Source organism: Ursus americanus, chromosome 21 (genome assembly GCF_024610735.1).
Source record: "Ursus americanus isolate L20-20 chromosome 21, mUrsAme1.1.p, whole genome shotgun sequence".
Taxonomy (NCBI): Eukaryota; Metazoa; Chordata; class Mammalia; order Carnivora; family Ursidae; genus Ursus; species Ursus americanus.
Window position 1 is genome coordinate 27,436,252 of NC_142147.1, and position 26,327 is coordinate 27,462,578.

Genomic DNA, 26,327 nt, shown 5'->3' on the forward strand with positions numbered 1-26,327 from the left:
GAGGTGGGGAGATAGAATTTGGGAGCTCAGAGAATGTTCTAACAAGAGGGGACCCCACCAACCATGTTGGAACAATAGGGAATCCTGCAGATCATCGAGTCCAAAGCCTCCCTCGGTGCCCACATGTTTTCCTGTATAAGGGATTCTCTTGGAACAAGGGGCGCAGTTCTGAACAGAGTCCTGGACTAAGCATCAAGCAATTAATATTTAGCTTAATTGCACAAATAACATCATTGTGGCTGTAATAAAAATAAGAAAGGAAAGAGGCCACGCATTCTTCCACCCTAAAAAAGGAGAACAGTTTTCTTCTGTCTTCACTCCCAACCCTCATTCAGATACAGCCATAGCTGCCATCATAGCATACCAGATGTTGCCTTCTGTTCATTTTCACTTTACATTATATCATGAGCATTTTCCTGTTTAACTGGATAGTGTTTGTAATCATAATGTTTAATGATTGTCTAATATTTCTTGAATGAGAGTTCCATAATTTATTTAACATTCCCCAGTTGTTGAATATGAAAGTTGTTACCAAATTTCCATCAATACTATAAATGATTTCAGTGTGTGTGTGTGTGTGTGTGTGTGTGTGTGTGTGTGTGCGTGCGCGCATACACACAGCTTTTTCCTCTGAAGGGATTTTTAAGTTCCCTGGGATGAGGCCACCGGCTAGCTCAATTGGTAGAGCATGGGACTCTTAAGTTCCTTGGGGTGAGGTTCCTGGTTCAAATGCATATGAACATTTTTATGACCCTTAAAACATACTACCAAGCTACTTTCTAAGAGTAACACTTACGTGAGGGCTTCTGTTAACCCTGGGACATTATCATAGCTAATAAGGGGCCTTCTGTGCCATTCTGACCACACTCCTTCTCCTTAGGGTACCCTCTTCTTCCCCCTCCCCGATGGGACTGGCTGGCTGTATACGCTGCATGGGGTCTCTGAGCTCCCCAAACCTGTGGCCAATATCTTCCGTGAAGTACCATGTAAGACGCCCTACGTTGAACTCCTGCCAGTCAGCAACTGGCTTAACAAGCCCCAGAGGTGAGAGAGTGGGGCAAGGGGTCAGGGTGGAGGTGATGGAGGGAGAACATCCTGTCTAGCCTGGCCCTTCCCCTGGTCAGGGCCTCTAGGGGACATTGAGGGGCTGAAAGAATCAGAGACAAAGTTCCCTGATGTGGCCAGGCACTTCCTGACCTCTAAGCTCCCAGACACCCACTGCTGTCTGTGAATAGCTGATTATCTAAGTCTGCTAGACCAGGGCCTGGCACAAAATAAGTGCTCGGTAAATGTTAGCTGTTATTATTATTATCAAAATGGGAATTATGGTGGTTATCAAATGCTCTACCTTATCACCTCAGCCACCGGCCAGAGAAGGACGCACCTTGGCTCTTTAGTTGCAGGGGGAGTAGAGTAGAATACGAGGGCTAGGGAAGATTGAGGACCAGCAGCCTGGTCCCCTTCTTTTATAGAGAAGGAGCCAAAGTCTGGGAGAAGAGGCTTACTTACTGAAGGCTGCCAGGTAGCATAGTGGATGAAGGCCCAGACCTAACTTTGAATCCTGGTTCTACCAATAACTAATTGTGTTATCTGAGCATGTTTCCTCTTGGCCTCTGTTTCCTCATTAGTAAGATGAGGTGATAGTCATATGTACCTCCATGTGTTACTAGTAACACATGTGGAGCACAGACTCAGCACCTGGCACATAACAGGTGGCAATAAATGGTAGTTATTGGTATTGTTAGAGACAAAGTAAAGACCAGAATCCTGGACCCACATGCTTTTCATAAAGTCAAGAGTAGCAATAGCACCTTTCCTTCTTTCCTTTGGGCAGATGTTCTCATTTTCTCTGTCCTCTCTTCATGTGCTGCTGTGTCCCCCCAGATTCCGGGTCATTGTGGAAATGATAAAACCAGAGAGGCCAGACCTAAGTGTTACCTTAAAAGGCCTTGATTACATTGATGTACTGTCTGGCTCCAAGAAAGACTACAAGCTGAACTTCTTTTCCCACAAGGAGGGACTATACAGTGCAAAGGTATCTACATGTTAAAAGCATTTCCCTGGAACTCTGGAGTTTCGCCCCTGAGGCTGATGAGCCTGGTGTTAGGGAGTGAAGATGTCCTCCCACCACCAGCCTATCCTTATCCTGTTGGGCTAACCATTTAGTGACCTGGCAAAGGCTTTCAGGATTCCCAGCCTCTTTTAGATGCAGCTAGACTGCAGGGCCATCCATCTATCGTGTAGACCCACGCCAAACATTCAAGGCAGGAGAATCATGAAAATCCTTAAGCAGTAAATAACACTGGGCCAGCAAACACCAGACCACAATAATAAGAAAAGAGCCCTTTTTCTGAGCACTTACAGTGGCTAGCACCGTACTAACATTCAGTACATACAGCTAGTAAGGTCAGAGCCAGGATTCAACTCAGAGCCACCTGCTCCAAGATACCACAGGGTCTTTCATGCATGAACTGTTTCTCCTAATTCATCATTAGTTCAGCAAGTACCTGCGACTATATCTGCCGCACACTATACTAAGTGCTGGCAACACAGCAACGATCAAAAAAAGGCACAGTCTCTGTTTTCATGGAATGCACAGTCCAGTGAAAGGAGAAGGGCCTTAACCAAATAATGGTACTATGAGCGTATAATTACAAAATGAGATATGTGCTTTGAAGAAGAGGAGCGCTTATGGATCAGTACCGGAGAGGTTAGGGCTGAAGATAATATATATGGAATTACTCATTTATAGATAATATGTAGAAATTACTCATTTATAGATAGTATTAGAAGCTGTGATGAAAGATGGAATAAGCTAGGGAAAGATTTTAAAGTTTTGAAAAAAGAAAAAACCTCCTTCTTCCAGAAGAGATACTGGCAAAACCCACGCAGTCGGATGTCATCCTCACCTACAATCACTGAGGTAGACTGCTCTACTCAGGTCACATTCACAGGCTAACAGAGAACCTTGAAATCATGGTCTCATGAAACATCTGAAGAAAATAAAAAGCCACTCTAAATAGAAATACCAGCTCAACAAAGAGAAACCCCTAAGATAAAAGATGTATTAAAGCAAACAGAAGATTTTTAGGGAATATTATTAATATCCTCAAAGGAATAAAAGAAGATAATCTTACCCATAATAGAAGAACAGACTATTGTGGAAAACAATCAGAGACCTGGAAAATAAAGAAACTGAATGTTTGTCATAGAAAACCATACAGGAAGGCTGAATAGTGTAATGAACTCTAGGGAAGAGATTACTAATAAGTTAGATAGAGCTGAGTAATAGCACAGACTTTAGCACATGCGCAGAAAGAAATAGCAAGAATGGAAGGAAGTAATAAGTGCTGGAGAGGGTGTGGAGAGGTCGGATCCCTCATGCATTGTTGGCAGCAGTGTAAAATGGTGCAGCTGCTGCGGAAAACCGTCTGGCCTTCCTTAAATGATTAGACTTAGAGTTACCATGTGACTCAGCAATTTCACTGCTAGATGTATACCCAGGATAAATGAAAACCTATGTCCGCACGAGAACCTGTACATAAATGTTCATAGCAGCATTATTCATAAGAACCACAAAATGGAAACAAACCAAATGTCCATCAACCCACATGAATAAATACAGTGCAATATTATTTGGCAATAGAAAGAAATGGAAATGAAGTGCAAATACGTGCAATACAAGGGTGAGCCTTGAAAACATTATGCTAGCTGAGCAGAGCCAGTCACAAATGGCCACATAGTGTATGATTTAATTTATACGAAATGTCCAGAATAGGCAGATCCATAGAAAGAGAAAGTAAATTAGCGGTGCCTAGGGCTAGAGTGGATGGGTTGAGGAAACGGGGAGTGATTGGTAATGGACATAGAGTTTCTTTTCAGGTTGATGAAAATGACCTAAAATTGATTGTGGTGATACTTGCATCACTTTGTGAGTATACTAAAAACCACTAAATTGTACACTTTTTTTTTTTTCAGTTTCAGGGCTCTTTATTCCATTCTGGTACTTTGTCTATTCCTACATCAGTATCACACTGTCTTAATTACTATAGTACTTTTTTTAATAGTAATTTTTATTATGTTATGTTAGTCACCATACAGTACATCCCAAGTTTTTGATGTAAAGTTCCATGATTCATTACTTGCGTATAACACCCAGTGCACCATGCAATACATGCCCTCCTTAATACCCATCACTGGCCTATCCCAATCCCCCACCTCCCCTCCCCCCTAAAGCCCTCAATTTGTTTCCCAGAGTCCATAGTCTCTCATGGTTCATTCCCCCTTCTGTTTACCCCCCTTCCTTCTTCCCTTTCTTCTCCTACCGATCTTCCTACTTCTTATGTTCCATAAATGAGTGAAACCATATGATATTTGTCTCTCTCTGCTTGACTTATTTCCTTTAGCATTGTACACTTTAAATGGGTGAATTATATGGTATGTGAATCGCATCTCAATAAAGCTGTTTCAAAAAAAAATGAAAGGAAATATGAGACATAAATTATAAATCAAAGAGTTCTAATGTCACCTAATAAGAAATTCAACACCCAAAAAATAAATAATCCAGTTAAGAAATAGGCAGAAGACAAGAAGAAAAGACTTATTTTCCAAAGAAGACATCCAAATGGCTTACAGACACATGAAAAGGTACTCAACATCACTTATCATCAGGGAAATACAAAGCAAAACTATGAAGAGCTAACACCTCACACCTCGTCAGAATGGCTAAAATTAACAACACAAGAAACAACGGGATGCTGAGAAAGGGGCACCCTCTTGCACTGTTGGTGGGAATGCAAACTGGTGCAGCCACTCAGGAGAACAGTGGCTCCTCAAAAAGTTAACAAAAGAACGGGGCACCTGGGTGGCTCAGTCATTAAGTGTCTGCCTTCGGCTCAGGTCATGATCCCAGTGTTCTGGGATCAAGCCCCGCATCAGGCTCCCTGCTCAGCGGGAAGCCTGCTTCTCCCTCTCCCACTCCCCCTGCTTGTGTTCCCTCTCTCTGTCAAATAAATAAATAAATAAAATCTTCAAAAAAAAAAAAAAGGTTAACAAAAGAACTAGCCTATGACCCAGCAATTGCACTACTAGGTATTTACCCAAAGGATACAAAAATACAGATCCAAAAGGGTACATCCACCCCAATGTTTATAGCAGCAGCATCAACAGTATCCAAACTACGGAGAGAGCGCAAATGTCCATTGACTAATGAATGGATAAAGAAGATGGGGTATATATATACAATGGAATATTACTCAGCCATCAAAAAGAATGAAATCTTGTCACTTGCAATGACATGGATGAAGTTAGAGAGTATTACACTAAGTGAAATAAGTCAGAGAAATATAAATACCATATGGTTTCACTCATATGCGGAATTTAAGAAAGAAAACAGATGAACATATGGGAAGAGGGAAAAGAAAAAAAGGATAGAGGGAAATAAGCCATAAGAGATTCTTAATGATAGAGAAAAAACTAAGGATTGATGGAAGGAGGTGGGTAGGGAATGCGCTAGAAGGGTGATAGGTATTAAAGAGGGCAGTTGTTGTGATGAGCCCTGGGTGTTATATGTAAATGATGAATCACTGAATTCTACTCCAGAAACTGATATTGCACCATATGTTAACTAAAATTTAAATTAAAAAAAAGAGCTCCTGAAACAGAAAAACTAGATAATAAAAGGAAAAAAAATATCTTCAAAATAATTGAAGAAAAATTTCCAGGACTATTTGAAAAAGGCTGAGTCTTGTAACTAAAGGGACCCAACAACTTGCCAAATAGGATGAATGGAAAAAAAAACTCACATCTAAATACATGAGAACAAAATTGTAGAAAACTGGGATAAAAAAGAAATTCCTAAATTATTCTAGATAAAGTCAAAGGAAATAATCACAATAACATCAGATTTTTCATGGTAACACTGAATACAAGAAACAGTGGAGGGGCACCTGGTTGGCTCAGTAGGTTAAGTGTTTGACTCTTGATTTTGGCTCAAGTCATGATCTCAGGGTCATGGGCTTGAGCCCCCGTGTTGGTCTCCACACTGGGCATGGAGCCTGTGAGCCTGCTTAAGATTTTCCCTCTTCCTCTCCCTCTGCCCCAGCCCACCCCCATCACAAATGCATACGTGCATGCTTACTCTCTTTCTCTCAAGAAAAGGTGGGGGGTGCAGTGGAATAAGCTATTCATATAACTTAGAGCGATGTTCAATCTAGAACTTTTTCCAAACAAAACTATTATGAGGGCAAATAAAGATTTTTTTTGAATTAACAATATTTGTTTTATTTTTTTAATAATATTTTTTATTATATTATGTTAGTCACCATACAGTACATCCCTGGTTTTTGATGTAAAGTTCGATGATTCATTGGTTGCATATAACACCCAGTGCACCATGCAATACGTGCCAAAATAAAGATATTTTTAAACATGCAAGGACTCAAAGTAACCTACCCATATATAAAATCCCTGTTTGAAAGAAGTACTATTAAATTAAAAGTTTTTGAATTAGGAAAATTTTAAAAACAAGTAAGTGAAATCAAGAGGAAAACATAAGGATACAAAGAACAAAGAATCAAAATTCAATTGATAGGTAATTTAAAATAATTGTTGAAAAGCAATCTGAAATGAGTATTTCATATGACCTCAATATAGGAAATAGCAAGGGGAGGAATAAAATAAGGCAATGAAAAATTTTGTCTCATTCAGTGGGAAGCAAATGGGGAAATGAAAGATGTTCTTTCATTCATCAGAAGGGTAGGGAAAGAATAAAGATGGTCATAAACTATAGACGTGAACAAAAAAATATAAGTAAATATATGTTTTAAAGTGTTAAGTAAAAATGATGGTGAACGTAGATCACAGAATCTCTTTACAATAATATGTATTAAAATTAACAACACAAAAGTTCTTTAAAAATCCGAAAGCACTTCTTCTGATTATGATGGAGTAATGACTCTTCCCACCATAAATGATCATAAAACCCAGACAGAATATCTGAGGCAAGTCTTCTCAGGCATTGACAACAGGCAGCACAATACTGCAATCCATTAAAGAGAAGAAAAGCTAATGAGATGATTCTCCATAATTGTCCTGGCTCTCTGCCAGGGGACAGTTTCCTGACTGCACTGCAGTGAGCTAGAGTCTAAGCAAAGCACAGCTGCCCCAGTGAACTGACAATGCAGAAATCAGAGTTTGGTGCAGTTGAAATAGCTGGTCTCTACAGGGTGGTAGAGAAGTGGAGGGAGCAATGCATGGCGTGGCAGGGTGCTGGGGGGAAGGGAGACAGAAGTCTGTGTGGGAGTTCCCCTCAAAGTCTTTGGTTGAGAGTCATTCTGCACATGCCCAAGATGAGACTATTTGAGATTTATCAGAGAACAACTTCCAAAAGAGGTTGATAAAGGAACAAAGATACATTAATCAGTGCTGGGGGACATTGGAGGTTTGGCTCAGCCAGAGTGGAGACTGCATTAGCATCTCACCAACATCCTAAGAATCCAGTTGAAATACCAGAATGGCCAGAAGAAAGGACCATGCCCTTAGGATAAGTCCTTTTAGGCCCTTAAAAAGCCTAAAACTAAGCACCTACAAGATCTTCAGGAAGGACAAAATTTGAAGATTGAATCCTACCAAGTTGCAAGGTCTTGAGAAACACCTTGAGCTTTCCACAGATCTGCTCTAACAAAGCATGAAACCAAACCTACTCAACTTTAAAGTGATAAGTCAAAAAGTCAATGATTGAACTGCTTCCTAGAATGAAATCAACACTCTTACAAGGAAGATAACAGAATCCAGAATCTCTACAATGATCATCAGCAATGTCCAGTGTACCAGCAGAAATTACTAGACTTGTGACAAAGCAGGGAAATGTGACCCATAGTCACAAAAAAGGCAGTCAATAAAAATGGACTCCAAGATGGGCCAGATATTGGATTAAGCAGACAAAGACCTGAAAACAGCTATTATAAACATGTTTAAAACTAAAAGAAAATATTTCAAATAATTAAATATGGACAGATAAGGAATCTCAGCAGAGAAATGGAAACTATAAAAAAAGAACCAAATGGATAGTCTAGAATTGAAAACTAAAATAAACTGAAATGAAAGTTTCACTGGATGTGCTTAATAGCAGATTGAACAAAAAGAAAAAAAGATTGACTGAAATGAACCAGAGCCTCAGAACTGTGAGAAAATGTAAAATTTTCTAACACATGAGTAATAGGAGTCCAAGAAGAGAATAAAGGGAGAACAGGCAGAAAACTATTTGAAAAAATTATGAAACTTCCCTGATATGAATTTAAAAATACATATATTTACAGATCCAAGAAACTTGGCAAACCTCAAGCAGGAAAAATATAAAGAAAACCATGTCTGTGCATATCATAGTAAAACTGAGAATCAAAGAGAAAAGCTTGAAACAAGCAGATATTTAAAAATCTGTTACATACAGGAGACAACAATAAAAATGACCACTGACTTCTTCAAATACAATGGAAGCCATCTGCAAAATGCTGAATTCTATCAACTGAGAATTCTTCATTCACTGAAAATATTCTTTAAAATGGAGTTATTTTCAGATAAAAGAACATGAGAGAATTCTTTGTCAGCAGACTTGCATCACTGGACAACATGCTAATTCTTCAGTCTGAGGGAAAATGATACCAGACAGATATCTGGGTCTACTGGAAGCAGAAGTTTATCATGTCAGTCGCAGGGCTGAGGGGACAATGTACTGCAATCACAAGGGTGGGCTCTGGAGTCAGTTCAACCTTGTTCAAATCCTGGTTCAGACACTTCTCTCTGCACGTGACCTTGGCAAGGTATTTAACTTTGCTGAACTTCAGTTTCCTTGGGAAACAAACAACAACAATAACAAAACAAAACAACGAAGCAAAAAACAAAACAAAACAAAAACAAACGAAAGAAAGGAAACGGGAATAATGTTGCCTACAAGTTGTATACATTAAACAAGTATTTCTAGTGCCTGGCACACAGTAATCATTCATTAAATGTTAGATACTGTCATTACTATTATTAGAATTATTGTCGATTCCAGCAGCAACTGGCATAGGAGTGAAACCCACTACAGCATGAACCTCTCGGGGTCTTGCTTGTTCTCTGGGGCCAGCTAGTGGTCCCCCAGGGACATGTTCACCTTCAGCTCTAGACAGTGCTGCTCTGGCCTCTTCTGAGCAAACCCAGGCTGTCCGATCAGCTCTCACCTGGGAGGAGCCAGCACAGAACCCCGCAGGAGAAAGGCTGGCTGGTGGGGGTTCAGACAGGGTGGGAGTGCCGGTGGGCACTGTGCTTCATATCCGCAGGCAATGCTAGCAGAGAGAAGGAGCTCCTTGAGACAGTAGAAGCCCCTCCGCTAACCCCTCTCCTCTGCCCTGCTTCATCCCCCTCTCCCCACGAACCAGGTGATCTTCCGAAACGAAGTGACCAGTGAGTTCTTACACTACATGGTGAGTTTCAGGGTCATCCCTTCAGGCGTCATCAAAACCATTGAGATGATGAGCCCCGTCCGGCAGAGCACATCAGCCTCCATCAAGGTCGAGAACCCCTTGCCCTATTTGGTGACCTTCTCCACGGAATGCAGGGTGCCTGACATCAGTCTGCCCTCCCAGTTTGTGGTGCCTGCCAACTCCGAGGTATGGCCCTGGAGACCAGGGACCCCCCAATATCTGTGACAGAGGCTCTGCCCCTGGATCATGGCCTTCTTCCTTGAGGTTGGGCCAGCCCTGACAGTGGTCGGGAAGGCAGGGGACGGTCCCTCAGTCACACTCCTGATGTCCCCCTTCCCCTTCCGCCCAAGTCCTCCCACGAACACGGGCACAGGAGCACTGTGGTTCAGACATGTAAAAGGGACTTACTAGTTATGAACCCTTGCCTCTGTCATATGCTTGTTTGCCTTGTTCAATTTGACATAATTTTTGTTTTTTACTGATTATAAAGGTAACATAGAATAGATGTGGTGCAAAGGAAAGTAAGGGACATAGCATATCGAGTGACCAGCATGTGCACTGTCCCATTTGCTTATGCACAGACCTTTTCAGGAAGGATGTGCAAGAAACCTGTGTCTGGATGGGAAGATAGGACCTGGAATTCTGAGCTGATGTGGCGATGAACTTTCTTTAGATTCTTTTCAGTTTAAGGCTCCAAACTCTCACTGTCCAGATTCCAACAAAATCCCTTCTGTTTCTCCAACTTGAGCCTGCCTGCTTATTCTCTGCACCCAGTCGAGCTCTTCCTTCCCCTTCAGAATGCAAAATCTGTCTTATTCTTCAGACAGTCTCCATGCCCTTCATTTTGTCCCTATATTTTTCATCATGAGTTCTAAAAATCTATGCAGAAATGTATAACAAATATATATACCTATAATGAATATATTAAAACATGTTTAAACAACTAAGAAAGAAATATCTGTATAACCAATACCCAGGGCAGGACATAAAAAATTGCCACCACCCCAGAAACTGCTATCTCCATGCACAGTACTGTCCCTCACCCTAAAAGTTACCACTGTCTTTATTTTGTAATAATCTCTTGCTTTTCAGCCATATGGTTTAGATTTGCCTGGTTTTGAACTCTATGCAAAAGAAAGCGTACTAAATGACATGGACAGCACAGGAGGAGATAATACTAAGTGAAATAAGTCAAGCAGAGAAAGACAATTATCATATGATTTCTCTCATCTATGGAACATAAGAACTAGGATGATCGGTAGGGGAAGAAAGGGATAAAGAAGGGGGGGGCATTCTTTAACGTTTTAATGTCTTTTGCTCAACGTCGTGTGTGGTGGCAGTTGTCACGTTGATGCATGCTGCTGAGGTTGGTTCATCTCCGTCGCTGTAGAATATTCCATCATACGGCTGTCCCACAATTTAGATATCCATTCTACAGGGGCCAGACGTCCGTGTTGGTTTCAGCGTTTGGCTATCGTGAAAAAATGCTGTGGTGGACCTCACCGCACGAGTGCCTTCCTGCTGCACACGCGTGTGTTCCTCCACAGTGTACCCCAAGGAGGAGAATCTCTGGGTCATAGGGTGTGCATGCCTGTAACTGCCAATCAGGAGATGACCTCCAGTCAGTAATGAGAGATCACCAACTTTTGGCATTGTCACATTTTTAAAGGTTTGCCAATCTGATAAAACACGGGATCAACTGATAGCTCCTCGTGATCTTAATTCACCTTTTTACAAACGGATTGACTTCAGTTGGGTAATAGTCTGAGCGAGAGATCTGCCTCCATGCTCATGATATCCTCTTATACCTCTTCTATGTGATGTTCTCTTCTCATTGCTAATACTGGTTTTGTGCCTTCTATTGCTTGATCTGTTTTGTTAGAGGTTTCTCAGTACTATATCTTTTATTCAAAAAGGCATCTTTTGGTTTTGTTGGTACTCTTTATTGTATGTTTTTTTCTTATGATAGTCACCATACAGTACATCATTAGCTTTTGATGTGGTGTTCCATGATTTATTATATGTTCATTTTCTAGTTGCTTGATTTCTGCTTTTAATTATTTCCTTCTTTCTGCTTCCTGTGGGTTACTGGTGCTTTATCTAAATTCTAAGATGAGTGTTTAGTGCATTTACTTCTAGTCTTCTTTATTTTCCCATACACACATTTAAGATTTATAAGTCCCCCTCTTAAGTGCTGCTTTAGCTGCAATGTACGAATTTTTAAATGCATCATTTTTTGTCATAAGGTTCAAAACTATTCTAACTTTCATCATTATGAATACTTCTTTTTTGACTCATGGGTTATTACAAGTGTTTCTTAATTTCCAAACGTGTGGATTTTTCTATACGTTTGTTTTTTAAGTTATTTTGTGGTCAGGGAATATATTCCATATTATTTCAGTCCTCTAGAATTTGTTTAGATTTGCCTTTTGGCCCAATATATGATCTTTTTTTTTTTTTAATCCTCCGTTTGTTTTTAAAAAGCATGTGTTTGCCATTTTGATGTTAATTCTCTGGTATTTTGGTCTACTTGTTTGGTCAGATTTAAGAGAATATGTTAAAGTCACCACTGTGATAGGGGATTTGTCTGTCCTTGTAGTTCTGTCATGTTTTTGCTTTATATACTTTGAAGCTATATTATTAGTTAAATTAAAATCATAATATCCTTCTGCTGATGTTATATTAAGACTTGATAATCTCTTATATTCCTGTTCTTCAAGAGTATCTTGGCCATTCTTGGCCCTTTGCATTTCCATATAAATCAACTTGTCATGTTCCTCCAAAAAATTAAATAACCTGTTAGGATTTTGATTGGATTATTTTAAGAATGTATTAGCTACCTGTTGGTCCATAACAAAGTACCTAAGTTGCTAAAAATTAGCAACTTAAAACCCCAAGCACTTACTGTCTACACAATTTCCGAGGTTCAGGAATCCAAGAGCAGCAGCTTAGCTGGGTGGTTTGGGCTGAGGATCTTTCAGAAGGGTGTAGTCAGTTGTCAGCCAGAACTCTGGTCACCTCAAAGGCTTGACTGGGGCTGCATAACCTGCTTCTAAACTCAGTCATGTGGTTGTTGGAAAGGCCTTCCTTCCTTGCTGTCGGCTGGAGGCTTCGGTTCCTCACCATGTACACTTCTCCCTAGAGCTGCTTTCAACATGAGAGCTTACTTCCCCTAGAGCAAGTGATCTAAGAGAAACTGAGGCAGCAAAGAAGCGCATGCACAAGACAGAAACCACAGGCTTTTCCTCTTAATCTCAGAAGTGACATGCCATATACTAGGGCTCATCTCTCTGCCATATACTAGAGGTCACACAGACCAGCCCTGGTACAACATGGGAGCCGGTGACACAAGAGTGTGAATGGCGGGAGATGGGGATCGCTGGGGACCATCTTGGAGCATATCTGTCACAGAAAGAATTCCAGTCTTTACGCTATTGAGATTTCGAATCCACAAGCAGATCTTCATTTCTTTAAGTCTTCTTATTTAATTTCTCTCAGTAATATTATTTTAGTTTTCTATGTAGAGGCCTTATTCATCTTTTGTTAGATTTATTTCTAGGCTTTATATATTTTGATACTATTGTAAATGGTATCTTTTCAAAATTTCATTTTCTATTTGTTGCAAGTATGTAACAATATTAATGATTTTTGTATGTTGACTTTGCCTTAATTTTTTGGCTTTTTAAGTTTTTATTTTAATTTCAGTTAGTTAATGTACAGTGTTGCAGGTATACAATATAGTGATTCCACACTTTCATACATCACTTGCTACTCACCACCACAAGTTCCCTCTTTAATCCCCACCATCTATTTCACCCATCACCCTACCCACCACCCCTCTGGTAACCTTCAGTTCTCTATAATTAAGAATCTGTTTCTTGATTTGTCTCTCTTTTTTTCCTTTGCTCATTTGTTTTGTTTCTTAAATTCCACATATACATGAAATCATATGGCATTTGTCTCTCTTTCATGGACTTATTTTGCTTAGCATTATACTCTCTAGATCCATTCAAGCCATTGGAAATGGCAAGATTTCATTCTTTTTGATGGCTGAGTAGTATTCCATTGTATATCTACACCACCTCTTCTTTATCCATTCATCTATCAGTGGACACTTGGGCTGCTTCCATATCTTGGCTATTGTAAATCATGTTGCAATAAACATGAGGGTACATGTATCCCTTTGAATTAGTGTTTTTGTATTCTTTGGGTATAAACCCTATAGTACAATTGCTGGATCGTAGGGTAGTTCTGTTTTTAACTTTTTGTATATTGACTTTGTAACCAACACCTTAAATAATTCACTTATCAATAATAATTTCAATTATAGATTTTTAAGTTTTCTACATGTACAATCATATCATCTGTACATAAATACAATTTTATATCTTCCATTATAAGCTTCTTCCTTTGAGTTCCTTTTCATGCCTTATAGGGCTATCTGGGACCTGCAGAATGATGTTGACTAGAAAGGCAATAAACAGCATCCTTGTCTTGGTCCTAATCTTAAAAGGAAAGCTTTCAAAGTGTCACCATTTATTATGTTTATTTTGGGTTTCTTATAGATACCCTTTATCAAATTAAGGATGTCACCTTCTATTCCTAGTTTGCTAAGACCTTTTTTTTAAAACTCCATGAATGGATGTAGAGTTTTGTCAAATGCCTTTACTGCATCTATTGAGATGTTCAAATCATTGTTCTTTTAATCTGTCAACGTGGCAACTGATTGGTTTTTCTAATGTTAAACCAACTTTTCATTCATGGAATAAACCCATCTTTGTCATGGAACATTTTCTTCTTTATATATTGCCGGATTCAGTTGGATAACATTCTTATTGGGCACTTTGTATGTATGTTTGCGGGGGGACTGGCATTCAGTTTTCTTTTCTCCTATTAGCCTTGTTGGATTTTGGTATCAAAATCATGCTCCCCGCTTTTTTTCTTCTCTGGGAGAATTTGTGAAATACTTAGATTGTCTAATAGAACTTACAAGTAAGTCTTTTTCTCTTCTCTGGGAGAATTTGTGAAATACTTAGATTGTCTAATAGAACTTACAAGTTTTTCTCTTCTCTGGGAGAATTTGTGAAATACTTAGATTGTCTAATAGAACTTACAAGTAAGTCTTCATGATCCTGGAATTTTGTTAAGGGAAAACTTTTTTACTATTGCTTAAATCTCTTTAATGGTTACAGAACTACCTAGGTTTTCTTTATCTACTTGATTCTGGTTTTGTAAGTTGTAGCTTTTATACATTTGTCCATTCCCATCTAAATTTTTTAATTGTGGTAAAATTGTCTAAATTTGTATACTATATTCTGCTAAGCATCTACAACAACTTTAATGATATCCTCCTTTTATTCTATTTTTCAATGAGAAGAACTAGTTCTTTTAAAAAAGAAACAATACCTACTCATGATAAAAACAATATTTTAACTATTCAAAAGTATATGGAAGAGAAAATGAAAGTCCTCCAATCCCATTTCCTTCAACCTAAGATAACTACTGGTAACAATCTGATATACAACCTTGCTGTCTCTTTTCTATACCTGCATAGACATATTCTTTTCCACAAAAATGGCCATATGCTTTATATACATTTATGGAACGTCCTTCCTTTGACTACAATATCATCAACACCTTTCGTGGCAGTGCTCATAGCTCTGCCCCTTCCTTTCTAATGGCTACATACTATTCCACCAAAGTGGCTAAACTATGATTTATTTAGCCGAGTTCTTACTGCTAACTCTCTTGAATTGTTTCCCTTATTTTGTTATTATAAGCCATACTCTGGTTCTTGTTTTGTTTTGCCGTGGGTGATAATAGAAGAAGGAGAAAATATTTCCCAAATGAAGGTAGAACCCAGGAAGCTGTTCTGAGATTGGCTATGAGCAAAGAAGGAGCTGCTGACCTTCAGCCCTCCTGCTGGCAACACTCGCTGCCATCATCATCATAAGTGTGCTTCTCAAGAGAAGATCTCATACCTCTTAGATTCAAAGAGATTCCAGATATATAAATACCCCTAGGGTATTTCTAGGGAAAGCTAGAAGGGATACAGAGGAGAAAAAGGGCTATTTGGACAGAGATTTCCTGGGCCCAAGATCATTGTGAGCATTTGCTGTGAAGCACCATTTCTGCCACCAACCGACTCTGAAGTCACTGGGTAGCAAGGGATGGGTTGGAGTCTCGGCATCACACGAGCCTCTGTCTTCTCTTGCAGGGCACATTCTCATTTGAATTCCAGCCCCTGAGAGCTGGAGAAACCTTTGGGAGACTCACACTGCACAACAGTGATTTGGGTTACTACCTGTATGAGCTCAACTTGAAGGCCACGCCAGCACTGCCTGAAAAGCCCATCCACTTCCAGGCCATTCTCGGCAGCGGTCAGAGCATCTTTGCCAAGTTCACCAATTACACCCGGCAGAAGACAGAATACTACTGCAGGGTGAGCAGCCAGGGTCCCACCCCCTGCCCTTCCCTTGCCAGAAGGCTGAGCTTAAAAATGATAGAAGGAGGATATAGGGGTGCAGAATTATGAAACTCAGAGGGAGTCAGGTGCTTCATCTAGCCTGGAAACTCCCAGCTAGAAATAAATAGTGTCAGGCCTGGGTTCTTCCTTACAGGCTCTATCTTCACAAGCTGGGGCGGGGTGGGGCTGGGGAGTTTTGCTTCCCACAGCACGCACAGTGGTCACTAGAAGAGACAGGAGTGCTTAGTGGTCATGAGTATAGGCTGTGAAATCCAACAGACTTGGATTTGAACCTTGGCTTCACCACTTACTCTTTGTATGAATAATTTACTAAAGCTCTGTAACCTTTCCTGGAAATGGTAATAATACCCCAACCTCACAGGATTGCTCTGAGGCCTTTAAAAAATGCACATAAAACTGTTTTCATAGAGTCTGGCTCATAGTAAATGCTTCATGTATGTTACCTATGATATGAATTGGAATCCAGGTTTAACTACTGAAAGAGAAACCCAAAATAACAACAAAGTAAAAGTTACTCTTCTCTCAGATAACAACGTGAGCATAAGCAGTTTGGGCTAAAATGGTAGCTCCGGGCACCCAGACCACTTCTGTCCTGAGGCTCTTCCCTCTGGAGAGAGTTGCTTGGGTCCGCAGGGCCCAAGACGGCTTACCCTCACGTCTGCATTCCAGCCAGCTCCAGGGGGCAAGGCGGGGAGCTCTATATATCCCTCCCACTCACGTTCCCTTGAACAAAACGAGACCACACCGAGCAACAAGGGGAGCTAGGAGGCGCAGCCTCCACACTGGGTGGCCATCAGTGGTTCCAAGGTATAGTCAAGAGGCACGGGCTCTTTTTTTTTCTTTTTTTTCTATTTTTTTCTGTTGATTTTTTGGGTAATTTTTACCAGACATATTTTGGGATTTCTTATTCTGTCCTTTATGTTTCTTATCCTCTGTTTTCTTTTCTTTTTAAGATTTAATTTATTTATTTGTCAGAGAGAGAGAGCCGAGAGCACACAAGCAGGGGGAGCAGCAGGCAGAGGGAGAAGCAGGCTCCCGGCTGAGCAAGGAGCCCAATGTGGGACTCGATCCCAGGACCTTGGGATCATGACCTAAGTTGAAAGCACACACTTAACCGACTGAGCCACCCAGGCTTCCCAAGAGGCACGGGCTCTTGATCAATCATGCCAGTCAGGAGAAGCTAGGTTATGCTATAGTAACGAACAGCCCCAATATCTTGGTGGCTTAAAACAAAAAAGGTTTGTCCCTCCCTTGTGCTGTCTATCCAATGAGGGTCAGCAGGGGACTCTGCTCATCACAGCCATTCAGGGATCCAGGCTGAAGGGCAACCGCCAGCTCAGCTGTCTCCGGTTATAGTGTCAGAGGCATGAAGAAATCCTAAGGGGACTTGCACTGGCAGTCGAATGCCCTAGTGTGGAAGTGACCCCTTTCACTTCTGCTCAAAACTGTCAAGAACTAGCCCCCTCCCCATCCATGAGGAGCCAGACTGTTCAGCCTTTCAGAGGCGCGGGAGAAAAGAAGAGCCAGACTCGGGGGGGGGAGGGGTGTAGCACCACTGAAGGCCACACTGACATAATCCAGCTTGGTATCTTGGGGCAAGTCATTTAATATCTCTTAGCTTTGGTTTCTTTGTAGTAAAATGGCTATAATAATTAGTATTACCTACTCTTCAAGGGACTTATAAGGGCACAACTTTAAGTGACCTGCCCAGCCTCACGCAAAGGTAGGTTACTTGATGTCCGAGAGTGGGTGGGCAGGGGATGGGCCCGAGCTGCCCGTGTGCTCTTTGGGATCCTGTGTGAACCAGGTGCATTTGTTCCTCTTTCAGACTGACTGTCAAGACTTCCACACGGAAAAGGTCATTACCGCAGCCCCAGGGGCTCAAGGAGGCACGGAAGTCAGTGTGGAAGTCTATTTTGAGCCCAGCCACCTGGGCGAGACCAAGGGCATCCTGATGCTGTCATCGATTACAGGTGGGGAGTATATCATCCCCCTCTTTGGCGTGGCTCTGCCCCCGAAGCCCCAAGGTCCCTTCCTGATCCGGGCGGGATACAACATAGTTATCCCTTTCAAGAACATTTTCTATCATCCGGTCACCTTCTCCTTCATTGTGGAGAACCCAGCCTTCTCTGTTCGTGCTGTAGACTCCGTGCGGCCCAAGAAGATCAACAATATCACCGTCTCCTTTGAAGGAAACCCATCAGGCAGCAAAACGCCCATCACCAGCAAGCTGATTGTGTCTTGTCCTCCCAGTGAAGGCAACGAAACAGGTGTTAAATGGGTTTATTACCTGAAGGGGATCACCCCTTAGTGGTAACTGAGGTCAACTGCATCAATGGAAAGCCATCTCCTCAACCGTCAAATCTATGTATTACTCTACCCTGGCGAAGAACAGAGAAAATTGTCAGAATTCTACAGCTACTGTTTTATCTCCTCCTTCAATTACAGGGGCACTTATTTCCATATTATATGCATTCTAAATATATATATATTTTTTTCCACATTACACATGGTAACTACAAAAAAAAAAATCCCAGCTATATTATACTTTGCAAGGGCAAGTCCCTGAATTCAGTTTCTAATCATATCCCCAAAGGTCAAGGAATAATCCCCATTTTTAATAAGATGACACAGATATCACATGCATGACCCCTATCAGATAGCACTTAGCAGCACATGACTCTGGGCCACCACAGTGCCTTTTAAAAACCCATAATGGCTTAAAGATCTTTTAGACATGACTCTCTTTTGATAGGATATTTTATTCTGCTTTCACGTAAAAGCCAAATAAGATACTATTTTCAAAATGATAACAGATGACACCTTCACCATTATTGCAAGGCAAGGGGCCAGGGATGCTCCCTCCATCTCTGAATCCTGTATCTGTTCCTCATAGAAAGTTCTCGCTGAAGGTCCTGGAGAAATGCAGAGCCCCCAGTCAGCCTGTAGCGTGGTGATTCCCTCTCCACCTGTACACCTGAATCCGCCAATTCTGTTCCAGACCCTTCCACCCCAAATTCTGATTGAATTGGTCTGGGGACGGTTGTGGGCATCCTTTTCTTTTCCAAACTTAGCAGCGTTGAGAACCAGTGCTACAGATCCTACGGCCACCTGGCCATTAATGCTGCAACGGAGTCTGGAATCTACTTACAAGGGAGGACCACACCCCAATCTGATATGGTTAAACTGTGGACGTTTTGTATGTACAGAAAGGGTGAGGTCTAAGTCAGTGCCTTTCTTAAGAGGGAAAGCACTAGGGAAGCTCCACCCCCAAGGAGGAGTGGGACGTCTGCTTAGCCCAGGCTCTGGCCCTGGGCCCTGCAACATGTATTAATAGGACCAGTTAAAAATAATAATAATAGGACCACTTACCTGTTGGCACCACCTGATGAAATAAAGATGATTGCAGACTGGCCCTGGAGTGGATTGGCTTCTGCATGCACACCTGAGGGTCCCCTGCCTCCACCTCGTCCCCCCAATGCATCCCCTACAGCCTACCTGCAAGAGAGGGAGAGAACATGAAGGGAGATGACGAGTGCTCCCAACAAGTGGTTCTGAAAAATGGTCCCTGGCCCGGCAGCAGCAGCATTCCCTAGGAATGTATTAAAAATGCGCATTCTCAGGGCACACCCAGACCTGCAGAGTCCAAAACTCCAGGGGTGTGGCCCAGCAACCTGTGTTTTAAGAAGCCCTTACTGCTTTTAGAGGTGTGGGTTTTTTCTTTTTTTTCTTTTTTTTTTTTTCTTCTTAAATTTATTTGACAGAGATAGAGACAGCCAGCGAGAGAGGGAACACAAACAGGGGGAGTGGGAGAGGAAGAAGCAGGCTCCCAGCAGAGGAGCCCGATGTGGGGCTCGATCCCAGAACGCCGGGATCACGCCCTGAGCTGAAGGCAGACGCCTAACGACTGAGCCACCCAGGCGCCCCATGTGGGTTTTTTCTTAATGGAGGAGATTCTTCTAATCCTTTCATACCTTCCCCCCAAACCCCCAGCCCAGTATACCCTGCACTCAGCTAAAGTGTTTGCAGACCTACACTTAATAGTTGATCTGTGGACCACTGAAGATGCTGCTAATGGGCATAAAGACAAAGACTAGATGACAGATTTTCCAGATGGTTAAATGAGCAAAGAACGTACCGCGAGGCCACCTGAGAGGATGCGGACACCAATGAGCCCACGCTACCACTAGCAAACACCCAGAGTCTGCTGAAACCAAGGCGTTTCAAATTTTATTATCTATCGAAATCACCCAGAGGGCTTGCTACCCTACAGGCTGTCAGGCCCCATCCTCAGAGGGTCTGATTTAGTAGCTTTAGTTTGCGTTTTGGCCAGGTTCCCCGTGAGGCCGTTGCTATGGGTCCAAGAACACACTGCCCAGCATGGCTGGGACACTGCCCAGCACGGCTGGGACGCCGCAGCCTCCTTGCACCAACACCGCCTGCGAGAGAGGCGGAAAGCATGAAAGGAGATGACGAGTGCTCCCAACAAATGGTTCTGAAAAATGGAACGCGCTGGGGATGCAGGCTCTCGGGCTGCCCCAGACCTCCTGGATCATCATCTGCATTTTAAGGCATCTCTAGGGGATGATGTGCACCCTGCAGCTGAGAGCAGCTGCCTTAAAGGCAACTGTGGAAGTTGAGCCTTTGTGGAATCCACAGCCCTGGTGTGGAGACTGGAAATGAGTCTCATCGACTCTGCTTATGACCTGGCCATGAAGCCGGCTTTTCCCAAAATAGCCCTCCTCCCTCCCACTCACCAGAGGCATAGCTGGGGGTAGGGGAACAATTGGCCCACCACCACCTTCTTCAAAAGGGGCACCTTCTCCACTGTTTGCAACCTAGTATGATAGATGGTTTTAGATGGAAGGAAAGATACAGGAAGCTGTGTGAAAGTCTGCCAGACTCAAGCGCTCAGAGCCCTGTGAGACTCGCTCAGGAACTCCGGCACCTGTGAGGGTCAGCACCTTAACGTGTTCCTTGGGGACGGAGGGCTCCGAGCCACCTCCCTGGACACTCACTGCTACAGACACTGGCCACTTCCCAAGTGTCACCACCAGCCAAGTGGTGCCGTGTGGCCAGGGGCAATCCCCTACCCCAGCCCTACGCCAGCTCTCCCCAATCCACTGAGTCTAGAACCCAAAGCCTTCTGGCCTGGAGGGAGGAGGCCGGCCTTCTCCCTGGGACCAAAGCTCAGCTCAGACCCTGTCCCAGCAGGAACAGCTTTCCAGGACTTGAGATGTGATACATCTCTTCCCTCTAAGTCTTTCTCCTACTTCCTCCACCTCAAAAAGACAATAACAAAATTGTTTCATTTTGGCAAACCTGGAATGGCAAATTACCTCAACAGAGAACTGGGGGAGAAGCTTGGTGAAAATGAACACTCTGATACAAGCTAGTGGAAATTACCTTGGAAAGGATACAGTCTCAGCAAAGCAGACCAGGAGACATCTCACTGGGGCGGCAGCGGGGGGTGGGGGGGGGTCCAGAGACGTCAGGGCTGCAGCGCTCTCAATTCCAGGGAGCAGATGCATGGAATATGACGTGAAAGGGGCCCCTGACGTCATTCCACTCAGAGGCCCTGGTGGGTGTGGCGTCCTGTCTAACCACTTCTTTGGGGAAGATCGGCCTCAGGTTGTGGGTGATGATATTGTGATGTCATGAGGGGCCGCCAGATACCAAGTGTGGGATTCACCCTTACCATGTTACCCTGAAACTCCAGCAAAAGCACATTGCTGTTGTAGAAACTGCTTTGGACAGTTCCAAGATTTGGGTATAATTTCTCACAGTGGTCCCCAGCATCCACTTGCCACCATGTCCATAGCTTACGTAATAACAACCAGGCGTTGCATGGCTGCAGATGAGTTACAGCTGTGGACTGTGATGGCACGTGTGCAACCAGGCATATCAATTACCCGCTAGCCTGGAAGTGTCAGAGTGTGGCTGGCCTGGGAAGGGCTGGCCACCAGGGTCAGAGGAGTGACCACGTGGAGAAGGCCATGGTAGCCTTGGGCTTTCTTCTTAATGCCACAGCCAGTCCAGGAATGCATAAATAACCTTAACTGGTTGGCATTTTCCAAGATATCAGAGAAAAGAAACCACTTTTTTTTTTTCCCCAGGAATTTCTGAACTAAAGGTAGGACAAAGCATTGGTTTGGGCCTTGAGTAAAAAACTGGTTTCTTAGCAACATAGTCCAGAATGTGATTTCAGAAGAAAAGAGTTCGTTCTGGTCAAAACATTAACTGTTTCAATGATTAAAAACCGTATCTCACTATGACCCGTGGGAAATTCATTTCACCTTTAAGAAAAAGCCAAGCCAGGGGCACCTGGGTGGCGCAGTCGTTAAGCCTTCGGCTCAGGGCCTGATCCCGGCATTCTGGGATCGAGCCCCACATCAGGCTCCTCTGCTAGGGGCCTGCTTCTTCCTCTCCCACTCTCCCTGCTTGTGTTCCCTCTCTCACTGGCTGTCTCTGTCAAATAAATAAATAAAATCTTTAAAAAAAAAAGCCAAACCAAACAGCAAAAGAAAAGGTGAAATATTACATGAGATACAGGTCCATTGGAAATGAAAACACGCTGGAGAAATAGATCCAAATCATTCCCATTGATTTAATTTTTGTCATTGTTTTGCATCAAACATCATCAAAATCCTAAAGACATAAAATTTGCAAAGACATTTGGAAATGTCCTTATCGGCGCCACCTGGTATCAAGGTAAGAGGAGGAAACTATTAAGCAAACATTTTCTCTGGAGACAAATCTAAATTTGGAGCAGTTTCAGATTGGTGGTCCACCCACCTTCATTCATTGGATTATGCTGGCAAAGGTTTTAAAAGCTGTGAAAACCCTACCAGTAAAGGAACACACGTTTTTCACAGATTCTTCTAGACATGATTCCTCCGTGGATTACTGAATTTTGGGTTCGCTTTTGTACTTGTTTTCTATGGCTGCATGACAAATTCCCACAAATCCAGCAGCTTAAAACATCACAGATTTCTTATCTCACAGTGTCCGTGGGTCAGAAGTCCAGAATGGACTGAACTGGGCTCTTGGCTCAGGATCTCAAAGGCTAAAATCAAGATGCCAGTCAGCTGCATCTTCATCTGAAAGCTCAACTAGGAAAAGATCCACTTCCAAGTTCCCTTGGTGTGTTGACAAAATTCATTTCCTCCTATGACTGAAGTCCCCATTTTCGTGACAACTGACAACCCTCAGGAGACCACTTTTGGTGACTAGAGGCCATTCTAAGGTCTTTACCATGTGGCCCATCATAGATGGTTCACTTTTGTTACTGTTTACTCTTCAAGGCCAGCAGAAGAATCTCTCTCCTGCTTCAAATGCCTCCTGGCTACTTTTAAGGCCTCATCTGATTAGGTTGGATCCACCCAAAATAATCTCCCTTTTGATTAACTGAAGTCAACTGTGTTAGCGTGACAGTCCACTATATTTACAAGTCTTGTTCACACTCAAGGGGAGGGGATTATACAGGGTATGTACCCAAAGGGGTGGGAATCTTGGGGGCCATATTGGAATTCTGCCTACCACACCCCTCACTTGTGTCCCATAGATTCTGATCTATGGACTGAGGATAAGACTCTATTTTCAACTTTGTTATCAGATTCACATGCACACTTTTCACTCATTAGAAAAAGTACTGTCATTTATTATGCTCATATTTAATACTTTTTGGGCTCCACTGTCCTAAAATCCCTGTCCACTATGGAAGCTTACAATAAGGAAGTCTGTCTGATGCATTTCCCTATTAGCCACAATATATCCATAAAGTGCTTTTTTAAATTTTGCCACATAAAAAAATTTTTGTTGCCACATAGCTTCAATTTCTGTTCCACCATTTAGTGTGACACTCAAAGCACTTGGAAGGGCTGCTTTATGTTGGATCCATCTGGAGACCTTCACTGAGCAGATCTGGGGCTTTTGCTGCCTATAACCCAGTCCTCTAAGGTATCCAACCACAATAAACACACCCTCCTGAGTCCCAAATGGTGGGGTGACAGCTACTGTTGGTACCTGAAATTTTAGGTAGTAGACAGGTAGTACTGTTTTTAATTGAGAATTTATTTTAATGTTTTAAAAACATACGTTAACTATTCACAATCATGATTTTAGCACATAAGACTAAAGAATTTAAGATTTTTGAAAGTAAGTTGGTTTGAGAAAAATATTTTTTTAATAATAGTACAAGTGGCTAGCATATGGCGAAACTCACGATGGTATTACTCCAATTTGGGAAACATTGCCACATGCGAAACTGATGACTAAACAGTAAATGAACTACTGGATTCAGTATTGAGTAAGTTGTGCTAAGTGAGTCAGGCTCCATGAGCCCCTTCGTGCTCCCAAAAGTACACAGAAGCCCATCACGCGCCTTGCCAACCACCTGCGGCACTTGAGTGCACCGGACACGCGCCCCACAAACCCCATCTCGAACCACACGCGTGCGTGAGGGGAGGAGGTGGAGCCTTGTGGGGGCGGGGACAACACACCTGCAGCCGGCGTGCGGGGGCGTGGCTGGCGAGGGGCGGGTCCTCGCGGCGGAAGGCGGAAGCGGCTGCAGAGTCACATGATCCGAGTAACATGGCCGCTGCCCCTTGAGCACTGTCGGTGCCGGGCGGGAGCGGGTTGCGTGAGCCGTTGGGTGGCCGGGAACAGGTGTGCGGGGGCGGGGTCCAGGCCCGGGTTCCGAGACGGCGCGCGGCGGCGGAGCGAGGCAGGCAGGCTCAAGGCGGCGTGGTCCATGAGCCGGCGCCCGAGGCAGCGCAGAACAGCAGACTCCCCCGGCCCCGGCGCCGCCCGGGCAGCCGCGGGCTGAGGAGTCGCGGGGCTCCGGGGAGCGCCCGGAGCTGCCACCATGAACCCCGAGAAAGACTTCGCGCCGCTCACGCCCAACATCGTGCGCGCCCTCAATGACAAGCTCTACGAAAAGCGGAAGGTGGCAGCGCTGGAGATCGAGAAGTAAGAGCGGCCGGCACCCAGGTTTGGGTATGGGGAGCAGAGTCAGGACCCCGCCCTGGCTATGCAGGGCTCCTGCTCCTCGGGGGGACTCCTCACGCCTTTCCAGCCAGTTTTAGGCCCTTAGCGCAGTGCAGGAGATTAGGAGTCCTAGCTTTGTTTCTGACGGGCTGTATGACTTGGGCCAAGTTCTCTAACCGCCTGATGCCCCAGAGGACTGCCATGCGTTAGAGCCCCAAACCTATGTGTAGCACAGTGCCTGGCACACGGCACGTCTTCCGTGTGGACTCCATCAAAACCTGCAAATCAGAGGGGGGCTTCTGTGATGGGAGGGAAGTGGGAAGCATGAGAATTTGCCAATGATGTTGACCTGCCTCATTTCTTACCCAGGTTCTGAGAAGTGAAAGGGACTGTTAGGTGACCAAGTGCTGAAATCAGGTCCGAAATCTCAAGACTCAGAGGGCTGTTTATTTTATCTATGCCATATCACTCTTCCTTGCAGGTGGAAGGAATAATTTGACCTTTCTTATTTTACAGTCTTATTACATGTATGTGTAACCAAGACCTGACATTTTGCTTTATTTCCCAATGTACAAAACAAGGTGTTCAACTAGGAATGTTTCATTAAGATTTTCTGCTATTATTTTACATTTGTATTTTTTTTTCCAGTCAAGTCTTTGTGATAAAGTCAGGGGGGTGGATGATTTCAGAAGAGCAGAAAGAATCAGACTCTGAAACTTGGAAGAATGCCAGACTGGGAGTCAGGACACATGGATTGTAGTCTTGCCCTCTCCAGTAGGATAGCCACTGGCCCTGCATGGCTATTTACACATAAATTATTAAAATAAAATAAAAATTTTAAATTCAGTTCCTCAGTTCCAAATGTTCAGTAGCCGCATGTGGCTGTTGGCTACTGTAACGGGCAGTACAGGTCTTAGAACATTTCGATTGCTGCAGAATGTTGGACAGCTCCAACCTAGTCCATGGTGTGATACTCATTCTTTGACCTTGGGCAGATTGCTTCATGCAGGGTTTCTTAGCCTCAGCACGATTGACATTTTGGGACAGATAAGCCTTGGTTGTGGCGGGCTGTCCTGTGCATCGTAGGATTTTTAGCAACATCCCTGATCTCTACTCAGTAGATACCAATAGCACTCCGTCAGTTGTAACAACCAAAAATGTCTTCAGACAATGGGAGTGCAAAAATCACCCCAGGTGAGAACCACTGCCTTAACTGCTTTGGGGTTTCCTTTCCTCCTTACCTAAAGGCTTTGGACTGTGTTAAGAGGATCCTCTTTCAGCACTAATATTCAGTATGTCCAGAACCACCTAGTGGCTTCTGTCAGCAAGCACCACTTTCTTGACTGCTTTGTTTCCGTACTTCTGCTTGTTTATGCCCTGGCTCTTAC

At 43.2% G+C, this 26,327-nt stretch overlaps 2 protein-coding genes across 2 annotated transcripts in view; both read left to right on the forward strand.

The window, feature by feature from the left end:
* The window catches only part of HYDIN (HYDIN axonemal central pair apparatus protein), a 376,490-nt gene extending 357,105 nt beyond the window's left edge, over positions 1-19,385 (forward strand). The window contains exons 83-87 of the mRNA XM_087870593.1: positions 881-1,044; positions 1,885-2,035; positions 9,420-9,650; positions 15,682-15,906; positions 17,780-19,385. Coding sequence (XP_087726719.1) covers positions 881-1,044; positions 1,885-2,035; positions 9,420-9,650; positions 15,682-15,906; positions 17,780-18,262 — 1,254 coding nt within the window. The 3' untranslated portion in view covers positions 18,263-19,385. The remainder of the gene's footprint in view (positions 1-880; positions 1,045-1,884; positions 2,036-9,419; positions 9,651-15,681; positions 15,907-17,779) is intronic.
* A 5,140-nt stretch (positions 19,386-24,525) lies between these two features.
* VAC14 (VAC14 component of PIKFYVE complex) overlaps positions 24,526-26,327 on the forward strand; it is a 101,331-nt gene continuing 99,529 nt past the window's right edge. Inside the window, exon 1 of the mRNA XM_045810292.2 lies at positions 24,526-24,921. Coding sequence (XP_045666248.1) covers positions 24,818-24,921 — 104 coding nt within the window. The 5' untranslated portion in view covers positions 24,526-24,817. The remainder of the gene's footprint in view (positions 24,922-26,327) is intronic.